This window comes from Haemaphysalis longicornis, unplaced genomic scaffold (genome assembly GCF_048455015.1).
Source record: "Haemaphysalis longicornis isolate Haplotype H1 unplaced genomic scaffold, Haemaphysalis longicornis Haplotype H1 scaffold_5, whole genome shotgun sequence".
In the NCBI taxonomy this organism is placed as follows: domain Eukaryota; kingdom Metazoa; phylum Arthropoda; class Arachnida; order Ixodida; family Ixodidae; genus Haemaphysalis; species Haemaphysalis longicornis.
The window spans coordinates 4,813,069-4,832,460 of record NW_027526385.1 but is presented as its reverse complement, the minus strand read 5'-3'; the positions used below and the strand labels follow the sequence as shown (position 1 = coordinate 4,832,460).

The window sequence follows — 19,392 nt, the reverse complement described above, 5'->3', positions numbered from 1 at the left end:
TGGCGACAGTTTCATGCTGCTGCAGAATTCTGTATTGAAAATTTTGTGCCTTGTAAAATACGACAAAAGTATCGTCAGAATCCCTGGATTAGCAGAGGAATAATGCACTTAAGGCAAAAAATCAAGTGCCTCCGAAAGAAAAAGTAAACAGGATCTTCAGAGTACATTGAATTAAAAAATAGTTTACTGTGTAAAGTGAGGCACTCTAGAAACCAGTATTTCAGTACCACACTTGCAAAATTTATTAAAAGGGACCCCTAAAAGTTTTAGAAGTATCTGAGTGCGGAAGCACGAAATTAGAAAGATAAAGGTAAATGAAAAAAATTATCGCCGATCCCAAACAAATTTTTACAGAATTAAATGCGTATTCTACACAATAACACCTTATGCAACCCGCAACAACTGCTTTAAATATTCATTCTTTCCACGAACTATAAACGACTGGAACAAACTAACCAACACCGAAGTCTTACAGCCATCCTTAACAATGTTTTCTTCTAGCCTCAACCACAGTGTTTAAACTAACATGCCAATTAATCTCGGTCCCCACAAACGTTGGAATTGTTTGTATATTTTGAGTTGCTTTGTGCGTACTTTTGTTTCTGTGTGTTTTTATCTGCCTGCTTTGAAAATTTGTTTGTTTGCATATTGAGCATTCATGTAATTCATGTAACCCACTCTGCGAAAATCCCTAGTAGGGATTGCAGTATTCCTAAATAAAAGAAAATTTTTTACGGTCTTCTCTAATAGGGATCTGAGTGAATTTTCAGAGTGCTGCTCTGGCTCATTTGAGGGTCCACAGGTAACTTATGAGGGAGTTGTTGAAATGTTGCTCAAACTGGATGTAAAAAAGTCTACAGGACCGGATGCCATTCCAAGTGTCTTTTTGCGATAATATGCGAACAAATTGCGGCATTTTTGACACATTTGTTTGTTTTATCACAACGAACGGGTGGCATACCTGATTACTGGCGTATGACACGGGTAGTCCCGGTATTCAAAAAATGATACAGATTAGATTGCAGCAACTCCCGCCGAGTTTGTATTGCAAGCAGGTGTTGTAAAATGTTAGAGCATGTTGTCGCGAATTATACTGAAACATTTTTATTGGAAAGAAATTTGTTGTAACACTGCCAGCATGGGTTCCGGAGGGGCATGTCTACGACCAGCCAGTTGGTTTTAAAAGTACATGAGGTTTCCAAAATTCTGGATCGGTCAGCACAGGTGGATATGCTTTTTCTGTACCTGTGCAACGCTTTTGATAAATTACCTCACGGGAAATTTTGCATAAATTAAATCAATTAGGGTTACCTCTCGGTATTGTTCGTTGGGTGAATTCATACCTCAAAAACAGAAAAAGTTAGTGGAAATTAACAATTCTGCCTCTGATATGATTTCTGTAACCTGGGGGTGCCCCAAGGTGGCGTGTTAAGTACCCTCCTTTTTCTGATTTACGTCAATGATTTAGCAGAAGTTGTGAGTGATGTTTCAATCAAATTTTTTGGTGAAGATTTTGTAGTCTTTAAAGAAATATATTCCAAGGAAGATCACAAAGTACTACAAAATAATATTTTGGCAAATAATGATGGGTGTGATCGATGTTACATGTTGCAAAACAATGAAAAAGCAGTACTCCTGCGCGTAACACGAAAGATGCATCCAAGTACATTGTATTACACTCTTCGAAACAATGGCATCGTAGAAGTTCTAAAATACAAGTACCTTGGGGTTACCCTATCTTCTAAACTCGGTTGGTCAGAGCGTGTATCCGATATATATGTATCCGATATATATGTATTCGATATATGTATATCGTCTCTTCGTAAGCTCTGGCACCTAAGGTGGAAGCTCAAAAATGCTCCAGAAAACACTAAACTAATGGCGTACAATGTATGTGTTCGAGCGAAATTAGAATATGCTTCAGTGGTTTGGGGTCCGTTTAATAAAAAAGACACATCTCACTTAGACAAGGTGCAGGGAAAAGCCATACGATTTATTTACAGGAAATATAGTAGACATGACTCACCATTTCTTCTGATGAAACAAAATAACATTCAAACGTTATATGATCACAGACGGGACAGTAAGCTGATATTTCTGTATGATTGCTTGTCAGGCAAAATAAAAATACCTATCCCTGGCTGGGATAAACCATGTGTAAATAGGGCTACAAGGCGCAGTCACGAATTCTTACTGACACCTATCTTCGCCCGAACAGATGCCTTCAAAAATGGCTATTTCCCCAGGACTGTTACAGACTAGAACTCTTTACCTCTTGATGTTTTAAAAGCAAAAGATTTTGCAGAAGCGTTGCAGTGTCATCTTTTTCAAGTGATTGTGTTCTGTCATGTTGCTCTTGTAATGTATGTGTATGAGATGCAGGGTACTATGAAGTACCATCTGCAGGGTACTATGAAATACCATGAAGTACCATCTGTAAGATGCAGGATACCAGAAAATATAGCATCTAATATATTTATTGCGTATGTTCTCTTTTGCGCTGGTGTATTCCTATGTTTTGTATAGCCCCTCCCGCTTGGGTCAAAGTTTTGACTTGCAGTATCTGTAAATAAAAAAATAAACAAACTGGAAAGAAAGCCACAAATACTTCGAATCCAGTTGAATGGACGTCCGAGGATTCATTGTAGCATTAAGAACCTGCTTAACAAAAATGTCTGACGTCATGAATGGGAAGTAGTTTTCATTCATTTATCTTCGTTTGAGCTGAAGAGATTGCATGATGGCATTTTTCATTCGGCGCTGCTTAACAAAAATGTCTGACGTCATGAATGGGAAGTAGTTTTCATTCATTTATCTTCGTTTGAGCTGAAGAGATTGCATGATGGCATTTTTCATTCGGCGGTCTGCAAAAGCGCAGCAGAAACACTAATCTTCAAGCCGAAGTCTGTAATTCGTTGACACGAACATACGATAATGGTATAAGGTTCCAGGCTGGGGAAAGTGGGCACACAGCGAAGGCTGTTGATTGGGGAAGGTGAGGTGGAGGTGGGTGGGATTGAGGTAGGTATTCGTCTGGAGCCCCGCGAAGTAGCAGCTTCCTCCAGAGCGAGGCACCAGTGGAGTGGGGGGGAGCCTGCAGCGAGTTTGCCTGCTATTGGCGAGAATGTCTGTGTAGATTCTTTACAACAACACATCGGAGGGTTTGGCTGGGCAGTCCAGACCCGGATACTCAGCTCAACCTGGTGGCCGGAGCCAGGACAGCCAGTCGAAACCAAATAATCCCGGACTAGGGATGCCTTTCGCGGGACGAGGACCATAACATCAGCTTCTGTTCGGCGAATAAAAAAGATTTATGCTCTCTATCTCAAGCTGAAGAAAAAGCCCGTGGGAATTTAAACTTAATTTTGCGGCTGACACAAGATCAGGCACTTACTTATTACTTTCTAAACGAAGTTTTACAAGACACGTGCAAAATCGCATTTTAAGACGTCAGTTGCAACAGTCCTGTAAGTTTAAACAATCTAAATGCACATAAAAAACAGGCCACAAAAACATAGCAGTGGTCTTAGAGCACGTATCTGTAAATTTGAAGTCCCTGTAAAATGCGTTTTCTAAGAATTTGTTATACACACCATACCCTGGCGAACCTATTTGAATAGAGTTGTAGAGCGCTAGGCAGACGACAGAGACAACCCCAGACGTCTTGCAGCAAGGGGTGACTGATTTATTCTCTGCTCGTGGATCGCCCCCTCTGAGGCGAGCCACCGAGGAAAACGAGGATGCCCCGCTGCTAGCGCGGGGTGCCTTAGAGAGAGGAAAAAAAGAGAAAAGGAAGACGTCTATGTACAGGTTGTGCCTCACGTGGGATACGTGGGAGTATCCACGGCAATCAATTATGCGTGGCGGTCCTGTCGCACGGCACTCGCCAATGAAGGTGTTGGGAGTCAGCGCGCGAATACGAAGATTGAGGTGCGCGTGAAGTTTAAGGTTTCTGAGAAGGGTACAGATGTGCATTAGCCGTGTTAGCAGGCTTCAGATTCTCAAGAGACATGCTGTAACCGCAGCTGTCCATGTCCACAAGGCAGGTGGAGGAGTTCCGCACTAGTCAAGAGATGGGCCGTCGTAGTGATACTGGACGGCCCGGTGAACAGTGTCGTTGCGCACGCAAACGCAGGTGGCCGAAACGTATGTTTGAAGGTCCCACATGCTGGGAATGTCTATAGGCTGCGGAAGTCATGTGGGCTTAGGAGGAAGTTGCTGAAAGAGCATGCGTAGTCTTTCACATGGTTACTCTGCGGTAACGCCTGCCCTGGCAAATCGAAGAAATGACTGACGTGTCCCTTCTCGAACAGGACACGTTGGTTTTCAGGGGACATCGAATAGCAAGACGGGTCAGCGGAATGCGTAGCACCCACTTCAATTGTGTTTTGTGAGCAGCGAAAGCTGCCTTGATGTGCGGACGGAAATGTTCCACCAAAAAATTGGTGTGGGGGGTGATAGGAAACCGTGTGTAGGCGAATCGCCCCAAACAGGGGAAAAATCTGGGTGAGCAGGGATGACTCTAACTGGAGCCCTCGGTGATGATGGTATTACAACAGCCGAACCGTGAAGCCAAGGGGAGACGAATGCCGCTGCCACTGTGATAACCGTGATGTCGGGAATCGTCGTCGTTTCGGGCGATCGGGTGTGCTTGAGGACACACGTTAACACGCAACGGAAACCTTGACAAGTGGACAGTGGTTTAAGTAAGTCGATATGGACCACCACAAAACGTTCGGGAACCGTTGAGCAATGGGAACTGTATAGCAGGTGTCCTTGCACACTGATCAGGAGCGCAGGTACATATCCACTCCCTGATGTTGGGGTTCCTGCATGGCCAAACAGAGTGTGAAGACACAATGCGCTCAGTGGCACTTACGTCGGCCTGGGTCATGTTGTGCAGCGCGGAAAAAATTGGCCTTCTCACATCCGCAGGGACAGAAGGAGGACGAGGTACCGAAGGGTACAGCTCGCACACTACAAGCTTCCCAAAAGTGGCCAGCTCTACGTTTTCGGCTTGAAGTCGAGCGAGCGTCGGAAGTCAAGTGGCTGACGGTTCTGACACGACCGCGTAGATGCGGCTGAGAGGGTCCGCGGGAATGTTAGCGGTGATGCTGATGGGCCTAATGCCCGTTCTGAACTCGGAGAGAAACTCGAGTTGTCGGTCCTTACGAGGTGTGGAAAGAAAGTGGCTACACTTGAAGGCGTCGGTGAAAGCCTCCCGCAAAGGCTGTGAAGAGCCTTCTTTTGACAAGCTGGCGAAAGGGGCGCACAGCTATATAGATGGTGATCATTTGTTGGCCGAATACACTGTAGAGTGTTTGCGTAGCATTAAGTTAGGTTACGCCAAGGTAAACTGCAACGACAACCCAAGAGCCGTATGTGCGAAAAAGCATAAAACCCAGTTTGTGAATCGTGCGGACAATGCGGTGTACGAAATCCCACTTTCATGCGGACGAGTTTACGTAGGCCAGACTGGGAAATGCCTGAATGATCACCTTAGTGAACATGCTTACGCCATGCGTACTGGAACGGGCAGCAATCTTGCACTACATTGCAAGCAATTCGAAAAAAGTGACTGCCACCCAAAGTTGAACGAAAAACCTTGTTTTGAAACGCTATCGAGACGCTCGCTCCCGGAAAATATTGGAGGCCTCACTGATTGGCATTCGTGGGGAGCAATGTGCGAGCACGCCATCGATTTCCCTTTTGGAAACAGAGGTGGCAGATCTAGCCAGCTGAACCTCACTTGTACCACATAGCAAACTTCGCACCTCAAGTGTGATTGTTTTATCCTTGATGTAAGCTTCCATTGCATACTTGGAGTGATATCTTATCCTTGAACGGGCTTATGCTTGAAGCCACTGGTTTTCCGTATATTTATTGTCGTGTAATAAATCGTACTTCAGTTGTTCGTCAACGCTCTAGTTCGTCACTTCTTCAGTCCTCGCCCCTGCGCTGTTTTTTAGTGTGAATAAGTTGACAGACAGCACGGTTAGTCGACAATGGCGGCTGCCATTTTCGCGGCAAGCCCGGCCGCCCGGGCAACTATTGAAGCCTCCTGGTCTTGGAGACCTCACCAATGATATCTGTAGAACAAGAGTGGCATGAAAGGCAGTGCGTTCATCCTATTCGGGGCAATGACGTGGGGCCTACAAGGACGCACGTACAGTAGTAGCATATGGACTATCATTGTCGACATCCTGCTACCTTTGCGACGTTATTGTGATTTTTTAGTTACCACGACTAAGACGATAATACGCTATTACCCAAAAGGTATTTCTTTACTCCCTTAATTGCTACTTTTGTAATTACCATGCTGAAACTTCTCCATTGTACTAGCGGAGTAAATGCGTGTAATATCCGTTTCTACGTCTAAGGGCCCAACCCATTCTCTAGTTTCTCCTTCTTGCCCGAGAAAACAATAAATCCGTGGTGGTCCAGGTATTCTGTGCTTGTATAGCATTCTGGAGGAACCTGGTTCGAATCCCACCCCAAGCAAAGCCTACTGAAATCTCTCTTCAAATCAATGTTTACTTTGCTTTGTGGGCTTCCCCCATAATGTGGTACCATTACAAGCCTTCATTGACCTTCTTTTATTCCTTCGTCAGTCGGTCATGTTGTCTTCCACTTAATGGCCGTTTTGCGTGCCATGAACGCCGGATCGTTGATAAACATACTAATAAGTGTTTTCGGATTAGAATGCCGCCCCGGGATTTCTGCAGTACGGAGCGCGATGAGCGGTCTAGGACATATCTACCTGGAATCGATTACAGAGACGCGGAGAACTTACGTTTTTAACTCGTTTTGTTTCTTCAGGTCCAGTGAAAAGCCAACAAGACAGCGGGCAAGTATACTTACTCTCCACCAATCCACTTTCTCGTTTACTATTTTTACTACAGGGGTATTTTATGGCAGCAGAAACCTTTTTCTACGTTGGCAGATTGAACGAAAGTAAAGAAAGCGAAGTGATCGAGTGATCGAAAGATCATCTTTAAATCACATTCGTGTCGCAAAACAGCAAGGTTTAAGCTTAATAATATTGTGGAATACTTTTGTACTGTTATGTATATAATGAATTTTATTCTCATGAATATAAAATGCATTTTGGAGTGTATTGAACTGCTTCAAAATGTCTCCTGCACGGGATGTGGCCTAACGAAGTGACGCTAAAATTGCGTCTTTTGAAAACAGCTGTAATGCCTAAATATGTATGAACAAGTAGTGTATTGCGTAAATGATTTGAACTGCACGCATGCACCCAGAGGAATCTACGAGTTATACTTTCGGTCGCATACATGTAAGCTTATGCGTACATTTAGTGCAGCAGTTAAAAGCAGAACAGGACAAAATACGGTACAATCGGAATGCTTGGGGTTGGAAAGAGCGCGGTTTTTGTATAAAATTGCTATGGGAGCATTGCTGTGTGCAGACACAATTTTAAGGCACTCCAAGAGAATTTTAAAAATGGGTCCGTTGAACCAAAGTAATGCTTTTCGTGCTTAGTCAATTTTCAGATTCTCGCTTGTAGAGAAAATTTACTAGCTTCTAGTACGAGAAAAAATCGAAGAAGGAACAACTACAAAAACCGTAACGGTCCCAACAGCAACCGTTCCGCCGGAATAATAAGTAATTGTGACACGAAATTAGGCCCAAGTCGCCATAAGTACATGACCGCTTCAATTGCCTCACAGGGCAAGTATTCTGGGTTTTTGATTCCAAATTATTCAAAGCTGCTGAGCTCTCAGCTTAAAAGAAGGACTCAGCGAAGAATTTAATTATTCAATCCGATATGAGTGGCGGTTATTAGGCATTGCTCTACCAAGCCACAAAAATAAAAACGAGGGGGCGTTTAGTGAGAAGATAATGAATAAGAAAATCATTTTCTATTGAAAAGGTCTGGAAAAACGGATGTTATACTTTTGCAGACCTGTAGAAGGACACTTATTTGAGCAGGCTGAAATACTAAACAAGGTACGACTTTCTGCAATTCACAGAAGAGCGACATTTAAACATAAAGGTCCGCCTTTCTTGAGGCGTGATGACTTCGGCTTTTCTTATGTCCCCTTCAGATTCTAGAAGAAACGTCCAGAGTAAAATCTCTGGCCAACGTCACAGGCCCCACCTTTGATTAATAAACGGCGCTTATTTCAACATTGATAGGTTGCTTCAATTTGTCAATTACTTCCAGCCACAGATACGAAGAGGAAGCATCTACTCTACTAAACGATTGTTTCTTCTTATGTGCTTAAGTGGTAAGACAGAAACATGCACATAGGGAAACTGCGAATTCCCAAACACATAGTTGAGAAATAGCTGTCCAGAGGTATGACCATCCGCTGTGGTGCTTTGGTGTCGAACTCTGCTTGGAAATACGCCTCCACTGTAATTTGTTGCATTTCCCGATTCACAATTTTTTTTTGGAGCAAGACAATTTATGGCTGAGGTTCCGTGTATTTTTATGCGCATAAGTTAATAACTCCCGAGGCTCCGCATGTCTGAAGCTTGAGCCTTCGTGTATGTGAGTTTCTTTCCGTGCTTGTTTGCTTGCTTTAACTTGGTCAACACTAGATTCAACCGAAACGGTTTCTCAAAGACTTGCAGGGTTGAGACCATGTCTACATTCCCACAATGTATTTCAGTCGTTAAAAGATCTTGCTTGCATAGTTTCTTTTACCTTCGGTCTGCTGTTGCGGTGGGTATACGTCTCGCTTGTGTAATTTCTGCCGGGGTGCATATTCGCAATTCATATCTCGTAGAGACACGCGCGTGATTGGAGAGCGTTTGAAAGCAGAAACATACCTAAAGTAGATAACACGCACCATAAATGAAAAAAAAAAAAAAAAAAAACATGCAAAGCCAACCTACAGCAGGCAGAACAAACCTGATAGAAAAGAATGTAAAAAAATCACGCACCTGCGTTTACGACAGCCAGCATTGTGTGAGCCAGCTACGGGACAGTTAAAACCAACCTAACGGTGACAAAACAAACACATCTGAAGAAAAAAAAAACATTGGCTCCGACCCACGCAGTGAAGGTGGTTGGATTGCGAAGCTGTAAACGACACCCACAATTACCCATGCGGCTTCACGTGAATTGACACACGTGGCTGTACATAGAGTGCCATCAGAGGCTCTGCCAGACGTTACCTGGGATTCGCCCGGGGCGGTGTCCCGAACGCAGAAGTGTCGGCACAAATAAAATGAAGAGGAACGTCTTTAGAAGGTTCAGGAGGAGGGCGCGACGCACGGCTATGGCGCCATGTATCTCAATGCCTACCCCTCACTCTTGTTTCATGTGTCGCCTCTAAAAAGCGCCCTTGCCTCCCCCAGACGCTGAATCCAAACCACCGTCTGTCTCCCCGCCTCCACGTGTGGGCGTAGCTTAGTCGGGCGACGGGCTCACGCTTCGTCTCTCTTTGGGTCCAGGTTCGACCCCTGGCGGTGCCAGTAGTTTGTTTGTGTAGCCTGGGTGTAGCCAGAAGCCAGTACTAGCCTGGGAAGTTTCTTTGTGTGCCCAATAGTAGCCCGGAAGTTTTCGGCTGACTAGGACGCGAACATGTCCTTGGCTGGTTGGAGGTGTACTGCTTCGCCGTAAAATTGAGACCCAACCCACCTAGCAGGGATAAAATAACCGCAATGTCGAAAAAATATTCAACAAGGGTAACGAAAACCGACATAAAAAGACAAAACCCCTACAACGTACAAAACCAACAGCTGCAACTGGACGAACAGAAACAAAACTACACGAAACAGAGACAACACTACAAATTTTATTTATATTACACAAAGGTACGGTGATGGATAATACACACGATAAAAAATTTACACCATCTTCCCGCGAGGGGAACCATGGGGTAGATGCGACGCATCGGGGGTTGCCGTTGCGTTTCCGTTATATTAGCGATGTCAGAGTGTGGATTGCTGTTGTTGTGTATCCTATTTACGCAGCATGTTCACCCCGATGCGTCACATCTACCCCATGGTTCCCCCCGCGGGAAGATGGTGTAAATTTTTAACCGAGCGAAAGCTGCGCGCTAACGCACAGCTGGCACGGCGACGGGAGCGAGCGCAGCCGAGTGAAAGCTGCGCGCTGACCGCGCTGACGCACAGATGGCGCTGCGGTGAGAGCGGCGGAGCGCGCAGCTGCCGCGGCGAGGAGAATGGGGGAGGGATGCGGACTATGCCGCGACAACGCGGGACAAGGTGAGTTAGAGAGATGCGTTGCATCTAAAAACATGTTCCAAGCAAAACAAAATAAAAAACCTTTCGATCCGGTGAAGAGGGAAGTCCAGCACAGCTGGAGCTCCTGTTGGGTTATGCTTCTTGTGGTTTAGCTATAACGGGTCTTTGAAGGAGCGTGGTTTGATCTGTACGTCACAAAGAACACACACAATCGGTGGGTATGGGCAATGACGTGTCCAGTGTGCCGCACAGGTGGCCGCCGAAGAGCACACGGCATGGCACAATGTCGGGGGGCAGAGAGACACCGCGCGTGGCAAGTACTACGGACGACTCGGGAAAGAGGCGGGGGCGGTGCAGAGGCGCCTAACGCAGAGCAGTTCACATACGGCCTCCGTAGATGGCCATGCGTAACTGCGCAGCTAACAATGTGGGGAAGCCAGCTCGCGAAGCCCAAGCTTACACCGACCCCTCAAAAGAGCCATGACGACAAAATGCAAGTTTGTTTTATTCGAAAGATTTCGTGTTTTATAGTGTCCCCAGCAGAGTTACTTGATATAGGAGTTGCGAAACTTCCCATAGGCTCCATGTATCAAAAACTGGTCGTACGATTGGTCCACTGCTTTGGATCTTGTTTAACAGTGGCGCCATCTTTTGGTGAGAAAATAAACTATACAACTTGCTTCGCCGCTCGATGACCTTGGCGAAAAATGGTATTTGAGTGCTTACGTAAATTTGTTATGCCAGAGGAGCCCGATGTGTTGAACTATGCAAGTGTTTTATATACATACGGAGCAAAAGTAGTAAAGAGAAATGCGATTATGGGGTCAACCATCGCTTACGCACTGTCGTTTGCTGCGCGTCCTCTTCGGTCTTCTGGCGGCAAAAAATAAATAAGTCGCTTCGACGGCTTTATTGCAGGCTGAAACTGATCATTTAGAGCTGCTTGATCGGCTACTAGATTAGTTTTGGCATACAATGGGCTGTAGGTCAAACGATAACTCCAAATTTGGTACTTCAGTTAGGACCTATGTTGTGCAGGATTGCTCGCACAAGCGCCAATTGGTCGAGCCAGATGCGCGGACGGAGAAACAATCGCCACCTAAAAACCGGAGTAAAGATAGCAATGAATGATTTATAAAAGCACAAAAATAAAAAAAATATGCACTTTAAAACAAAATTTAACGTTAAATTGTCAGTTTGAATAGCTAGTTTGTTTTTTGGAAAGTGGCATTCGACGGCCGCAGTGGCGCCCCGGTACGCACGATCCAAAGCAGGGCGCGTCCAGGTGCGGGCCGTTTTTTGAGGCGGAGTTTCGCAACTGCCTACATCGAAGAGCTCTGGTCCCCAGTGCTTGCCCGGATGCAAACGATGTTTGATTAACTGAGAAATTAGCCAATTTACGTTAAAAGTTTGATTTTCCCGTTAAATCGTGTGTTTTGTGGTCCGCAATGACATCACTGGAACTGACCGCTCTGCAGCCGCTGGAAAAGCCTTGTTTACTCTTACTGAATCAAGATGGCGCCACAATACTGTGGCAAGCCGTTTTCTGCCTCTGCTTTGTTTTTGACCGTATTTGTACCTGGCTTGTTTTTGTTCAGTGAGGAAATAATCGATCGTGACACAGAGCGCTCGCTCGACAAATATGGTCGCATAAGACACCATTGCTTGCGTCAATCGGCCAGTGTCGTCTAAAACTACCCGAAAGCCCCGCAGTCCTGTGCAGCTAAACCAAATATAGGTCGCGCAGTACCAACAGCAGTACGCATCGATACTTCTATGTTTACGTGTGATTTCGCAACTTCCCCTGGAGGTCCCACCATTCTCACTGTTTTAAAAAGAATGCGGCCTAAATTTAGGGGCAAATAGCTCGTTTAGCAAGCGTATAAGCTCTGCGTAATTTGTGTTTGCTTTTGCCGGCCTCCGCCAATCGCAGAGCTGGCTGGCATGACATTATAGGTTCTGTTGCGGTAAATGAGCGAGTGGGTCGCATGGCCTTTCCTTTTTTCCTAATTATACAGCTTATTTGAGCGAAGTTTATGTTCAAAGTTGTGTCAGTATGATTCCAACTAGGCAATCTTTTGAATGAATGAACCAAACTTGTGTTTTGTCTTCATTGCTCCTTTAAGGTTGGCGTCACCTCAAACCCGGCACATTACTATAGTTCATACCACAAGCTAGCTGAAGCACTGTGGAGGCTACATTGTTGTCAACAGTGCGCCCACTCAGGGCGCCTAACTCGCCGTGAAGGGGGTCCTGAAAGGACATTCCCTTCTCCCTCTCGGCAAGTGGCACCGCAAGGCCCCGGCGCCTTTTGTGGCTTCCTTCGCGGTGAGTTAGGCGCCCTGAGGGGGACAACAATGTAGCCTCCACAGTGCTGCAGCTAGCTTGTGGTATGAACTATAAAACACGTGCCAATATTTTAGAGGCAATATTATACACCGGTTTAAATCAATAGATGGAGCCCCTGGCCTCGTTTTTTTATTCATTTGTGATTTTTTCTTCGTGCGCTCAAAATTGTTGGTCTACGCTCGGTCTGTTTCCGGAGATGATCTGCAGAGTACGAGCCATATAGAGAGCCTCTCTGTATTAAAAGAACAACCGATGACTATGGGATTTAACTCTGCTTTACAAAAATGCTACTCAGAAATGGGATAATTGCACAGCGAAGCCGGGTGGCCGAATAACCCTAAACCAAGCGTAAGAATGCAAGCACGTGGATCTAGGTTCAAACATGTCCGTTGCGGGAGCCACGTGAAATTTGTCCCTACGAGATATGGAATGCGAAAGAGCGTCGCGGGAACGTCGGAACGTAGGCGTGTCTAGTTTCTTCCACCTCCCTAGCTTCGGCGGCGGTAGTCGCCGGCACGAATGTATAGAAGCAGAAAAGCAAGACAAAAACTGTGGTTGATTCCTCTGTCATAGGAATAGGTAAAACACGAAAGTGAAATGTACAGCGAAATCTGCAGCTGAGCATGATTTGCGGTTCGGCGGCTGTCTTGTGGGTGTACTTGGTGATTGAAGTCCTGCTGGCGGGTCGCTTCGGCAAAGGTTTACTGACGTCATTTCCGTGACGGGCATGACGTCAGTGAAATCTTGGTGTATCCCTGCATAAAATACTTTCGTGTTAAAATTTAAAACTCGAAAGCGAACAACCCTAAGTATAACGTACTCTTTAGTACGAAAGCTTGTGTCCCCGCAAGAAGACCCTGTGTGCATGGGTGCACCCTTTACAGGCCGCGTGCTTCGTTGTAATGGCGTCATTTCCGTAACGGATATGACATCAGTGAAATCTTGCTGCATCGTGGAATCAAACACTTCCGTGTTAAAATTTACTATTCTGTCTTAAGAATACTAGAGAGAAGCCCGAAAACTAAAAGCGGGTCCAACCTTCGCTGAGAGTGCACCCAATCGATCGTCAAACATTCAAATAGCCAAATCAGAAACGAAGAACGTACCCATGCGACGATTTTTCGCACTCTAATTAAACGCGTCTACGAAAGATCTAAATATATTTCGATACGTGGTTCATGAGATAAGGGTATGCTATTGTACTCCTCCTTCGTGATCAATGCGTGTATTCTCTTATCTGTTTTGAAGTAGCCGTTTTGACACAACGCTGGCCCAGTTTCGCGTCCGCGACGTGTGTCCAGAGATCTCATCAGAACTTATCGGTCGACCAACAGTGTTATACGGAGAAGCATTTTTTATACGGAAATGCGTTTTCGACAAAACGCCACCAGTGCCGCCAAGAAAGCTCTTGTGTGTGCATACTTTTAGTCGCTCTGATCTTCGATCAAGACAATAGGTGAACTAGCGCAAACTGTTGTTCAAATTGCTCAGCTTCGCAGATCATCCAGCTTCCCTGAGTGGAATGGCTATTTCTAGACAAGAATTTGTAGTAATAATTACGAACTAATACATCCAACCTGACTTGCAGCGTGCGCTTGATTTTCTTCCTGTTCAGATTGAGAAGGCTCTGGGCGCAAAACCACCACGTCGTTTGATAACAACGGGCGCGCAACACCCGGGATACAGGAATTGTGCATCTTTGAGTGACCTTGCATTTATCGAAGAAACTCATACGATATTTTTGGACGACAGAAATTTGTTTTGTTGCTCTTGTCTGATTTTGCTGACTCAAAGGCTGAAGTCCTAATCCCAAATTTCCTCTTTTTTGCAGGGATGGCCACTTGGGGAACATACACCGAAGAACTGCCAGGCAGGCACCATTTTTAGGTAGGGCCCGAATAATTAAGTATAAAATAGTTTTAGTCGAACACGTACGACTACTGCTACCGGTATTCATGCGTTAAATTGAGCTTGTACGAATGCGTTAGAAGGGTGGTTTGGGCTAATTGGTGCATACTAACTGAAATTCAAAACAGCTCAAAATAGACAGGACAAGAAACGACGACACACGGCGCTGACTAGCAACTGGTTGGTTTATTGCGCGGCTTCCAAGTATCCGCGTGCTCTTTTCCACAAGAACAGCATCGAGACACTGACTTGCAGCCCCCATGACTGTGTCCGTAGCGCCAGAACTTGCGACACTGCAACGGTCGAGGTTTTAGGGGCTCGACCCGGAACAAAAGTGGATACACTTTAATTTCTCTGAAGGGCATGACCGGCCCACGAAGGTGGTAATCACCGATTCAGTGGGAACTCTCGTCGCATGTAAGACGATTACATCGGTAAGCTAAGATGGCTCCATCCTTTACAAATTTCTGGAGCACCTCCGGAGGAGTCAGGGCAGTGCTAACACTGCGTATCAATCCTTTAGTGCAAGCTAGAGGCGGGGGGATAAATGCGCGTACCGGAACCGCCGCACACGTCGAGCAGGCAAGCAGGTCCACGGCCCATTCTTTATCAGTAGACCGCCACAAGATTCCTCCCCAGCCGAATGGACTTACCGCCGTGGTCTTTATTAAATGGGCGGTGACCACCTTCAAGTCATTTTTGATGGAGGTCGCTTGTTCCGGCGGATGAAACCATCGTTAGAAGGCCCCAGTGCCACATGGATTCTCGTCACACGGCCGCTTGTACACTCGTCCAACGGGGGTTCCTGGATAGGAAGGTACGTCGACCAGGGCGATGTGCCCCGGCCGGTAGAGTTGACATTCATCACTCCTGGAATCACTGCGTGAAGAGGAACAAAGACAGAGGGGAGATAAAAGCAAAACCACAGATCAAAAGACGAAACTCTCAGATGAGCAGCCCAGAACCTGGCCACGCACCCACGAAAGCTCGCGTGGAACGAAGATGTTGGTCTGGGACATGGTGGTGGTCCTTCCATCGATTAATTAGCCTTCCTCTTTTTATAGACCCGTCTCTCGGCGTCCACCCTGTCCCCTTTTTAATTGGCTTGTGGGGCGGCTTTATTTCTGTGACACCCTTAAATCATGGTTTACATTGCCTGAATGCAAGCTTTTTCAGCTCCTAAACAACAAGAGCCACTAACATTATCTGACTCCAGGCGTGATATTACGTACTCGATCAGTATTTTGTGTTTTAAGTGCGAATGCACTTCTTAAGCGAACCTGAATCGTCCGCCGCCGTCGTCCGCATAGCAACAGCTGCGGGTGCGCGCGCTCCTCGTCTTCCCTAGCAACGGGGGGAGATGGGCGCGCGCTACTCTCCTCCTCCTCTCTCCGCTCAGTGACTGCGGGTGTTGGGCGCCTCCTCTCCACTTCGGGCGGGAGAGCTCTCGCTCGCGTAGCGGGCGCTCTGCATTCCGACGCGTGAGGGCGCTCGTGTAGCCCTCGCCGTAACGGCGGGCGCTACTCTCCTCCTCCTCTCTCCGCTCAGTGACTGCGGGTGTTGGGCGCCTCCTCTCCACTTCGGGCGGGAGAGCTCTCGCTCGCGTAGCGGGCGCTACGCATTCCGACGCGTGAGGGCGCTCGTGTAGCGGCCGCGTGGCGCGGGAGGGTATTAGTCGAGCGCGCGCCGTCGTCGAGAGCGGTCGCTGGTCCTGCATCTCGATAACGATGATGGCGGACCGGGCAACGGTACCAGCAATACCGAGTGAAATATCTTTCTTTGTAGTTGTGTGCGTGTGTGTAATCTCTCGACTACTCATTAAGATCACGATATCCACCGTAATCGCGCAATCAACAACCGTGCATTCGCACTTACACACTCTCCCCCTCGGGAAAGTGCGAGGGAATTTTTTAGTAGTGCTTGAAAGTCACGAGAAATCCAATGTTACGTTTTCCATTTTAAATAAACCACAGTGAATTACATCCTTTTAAACATTTTATGAATGGCGTACTGCTGACATCCAATGTTACGTTTTACATGTTAAATAAACCACAGTGAATTACATCCTTTTAAACGTTTTATGCACGGCGTACTGCTGACATCATAATCATCATCCTATTTCAGTCCACTGCAGAATGAAGGCATCACCCAGTGACTTCGAGCCCCTGCTTCCTGAGCTGCCCGAGCTCAGCCTTTGCCTCCGAATGTCCTTATTTCGTCCCTCGATAGAGCTAATGGCCTCCCCCCTTTTCTGTACCCATCTTTCGGTATCTACTCCGTTACCCTGGCAGTCCACCATCGGCCGTACAAGTGTCCACTGGCGGTCCAAGTGTCCAAATCCGTTTCTTTTTCTTAATTTGGACTATGAGAGCCTCTACTGTAGTTTGTTATCTGATCTAGGAAGCTAGTTTCCTGTCTGTAAGTGTTACTGCCATAATTTTCGGTTTCATGGCCCGATGAGCCGACATAAATTTGCTTTCAAGTTGTTCCACAAGATGCCAAGTTTCCGCTCCATATGTGATCACCTCATGTTTATTTCTGGGTTTTCCCGCGATAGTTATCCGTGACTGGAAGGGCCGAATCGCTTCGTCCGCAGGCTTTCACATTTCTCCCAAAGTGGACCGCGTTAGCACCACTAGAACCCGTGGTCGAGTCCACAGGATGCGTTTTTAAATGCGGAGCATTTCAGTAACTCACGATGTCACCCGCGTTGACGTCCGTAGTCGTAGTCCGCACCCCTCCCCCTACACTATATAAAAAAAATACTATCCGGCCCCTGGTTTCGATCCCTCGACCCTGAGGGCGGAACGCAATGTACATGGTGCTCTACCCACTTCGTTACAAAGCCGACACAGAATGGGAGGCTACGAACGCGCCTTATATCCTTGACTCATTCAAACTACGTCAAGAAGCTGCTACAACGCATTCACTACCACCAACTCCCCAAACACTAAATGTTAACGCAATACACCCACCCCCTATGCGACGCATTTACTCGAGTCCCCCTCGCGGGGAGATGGGCCCAATTTCTCGTTTCCAATTGGCGGCACAAGCTATTGTTCCCCCCTAAAGCTAACCCGTGTCCCTCCAGTCTTTGGGGTGGCCAAAAGAGAGATCCCGTAGAGGTACCGAGTTCGATTCCCGAGACCCCCTTAACCATTTTTTTTCTTGAGGCTTTGGTTTTCCTTCCACGGTTGGGGGATGTGTGTCGGCCTAAACAGCTCTGCTGTTAATAATTCTGAGCAATAGCATGGCAAGTGATGTAGGTACGAAACTGCGGTACGTTAGTGGTGACCGCCCTACCAAGTGTTGCCGCAGTATATTTTTTAAATAGGCACATCCATCCATTCATAATTTGAACTCCAGGCAATCTTTCTGTTGGGTTCTCATTGGTTGTCTGAGTCAGGTTTCTGTGGGAACAAATGTGTGAATATAATATGCATTCTAGAATGGCAATCATGAAACTGCTATGTACTCAAGGCGTGCTAATAGTTCCGTGTAATTTTGGCGGTTTCACAGGCGGTGGAGGTTTTGGCTACGGGCCAGGACTCGGAGGTTACGGCTACGGACAAGGAGGAGGCTTCGGCTATGGACAAGGACTGGGAGGTATCGGCTACGGGCCAGGAGGAGGTTTCGGCTACGGACCAGGAGGAAGTTTCGGCTACGGACCAGGAGGAGGTTTCGGCTATGGACCAGGCGGTGGTTACGGCTACAACCCTGCAGGAGGATTGGGATACGGACCAGGAGGAGGTTTTGGCTATGGATTAGGAGGGGGTTTGGGGTACGGACCAGGAGCGGGTTTTGGGTATGGACCAGGAGGAGGTTCCGGATACGGACCAGGAGGAGGTTTCGGCTACGGACCAGGCGGCGGTTACGGCAACGGTCCAGGAGGTGATTACAGTGGTTTCTTCAATGGAGGAGGATACGGAGGTTTCAGCGGCGGCCTAAAAGGTTACGGATTTGGAGGGGCCTTCGGGTTTAGATAAGCCCACGGTGGTGGGTGCGTACGAAATGTTGCAGGGTGTGAATGGTTTCGTTGGTTGAATAAAAACCAGCGTGGTGCTGGTGGTACTTTATTAAAGGTAACGCAGAAGAGCGGGAGAAACCCTCGGTCCAGGGCTCCTGCGGTATTTGCTGTATCAGGCTCCGAATAACAATGCTTAACTTATCGGACCCCCAGCGAAAGCCGTCGTTCAACATCTTGGTGTTCGCGGTGATGCCAAGTAGGTGGGCTCTTATTCTTTTTATTGAACCACACGTAGTTTTTTTTTGTCTTAACTAGTTATGCCTAAGAGGTAGCGCAGGAGATTTCGACCTGTTTAACAGATTTATTTACAACATCATCAGCACGTAGACATATCAGTTAGTAGTAATAGTAGTAGTAGTAAGCATTGCCGAATGAGGCGGACTTAGCCTTGCATAGCTGCCGGCAATCGCTGCGCCTAATCGTCCCCAATACATTATCAGAGACTCTCAAAGTCATCACACCTCGCTTAGTCCTAAAATAAAAGACACACAATGTCAACGCACCTCACTTAGTCCTGGTGACTGCAAGAATCCGAGTAGGAGATGAGGCACCTAGCTCTCTTCGCACAATCCAGTGGTCCCTAAAAAATAATATCCTCCGATGTAGCATGGGGCACTCCCAACTTCTGGAGATCACGAAAAATTTCGTCCGATCAGGGTTGGTTTTGGAGCAGTTCATAATGAAGTGGTCAATGTCACCAGTCACACTGCACGAGGAGCACAAATGGGATGAAACAATTTTGATTTTATGTAGCCAAGCTGGTGCACGGGCTGAGTCTGTCCTTACTCGGCAAACACGGTGCGGTTTCCAACGCATACAGTCCATCAACCTGTCGTGACGAAAGGCGTGAGAGAGCCGAAGCCTAAATATCAGGTGCATGCTATGTATTCCATGCATAGGTGCATGCTATGTAGGTTCTATGT

The 19,392-nt window shown here is 46.7% G+C and overlaps 1 protein-coding gene across 1 annotated transcript; it reads left to right on the top strand.

Moving 5' to 3' along the window:
- Window positions 1-10,183: 10,183 nt before the first annotated feature.
- Window positions 10,184-18,495, top strand: LOC144138977 (uncharacterized). Its single transcript, XM_077671481.1, has 3 exons — window positions 10,184-10,206; window positions 14,366-14,421; window positions 17,962-18,495. Exons 1-3 carry the CDS (start codon window positions 10,184-10,186, stop codon window positions 18,426-18,428), a joined length of 546 nt encoding a protein of 181 aa, XP_077527607.1. The 3' UTR covers window positions 18,429-18,495.
- The last annotated feature ends 897 nt before the right edge of the window (window positions 18,496-19,392 follow it).

Coding starts and splice junctions, on each gene's coding strand:
- LOC144138977 (XM_077671481.1), top strand. CDS start 10,184: ATGCCGCGACAACGCGGGACAAG. Junction 10,207..14,365: donor CCGCGACAACGCGGGACAAG/GTGAGTTAGAGA, acceptor TCTTTTTTGCAG/GGATGGCCACTTGGGGAACA. Junction 14,422..17,961: donor CAGGCAGGCACCATTTTTAG/GTAGGGCCCGAA, acceptor GCGGTTTCACAG/GCGGTGGAGGTTTTGGCTAC.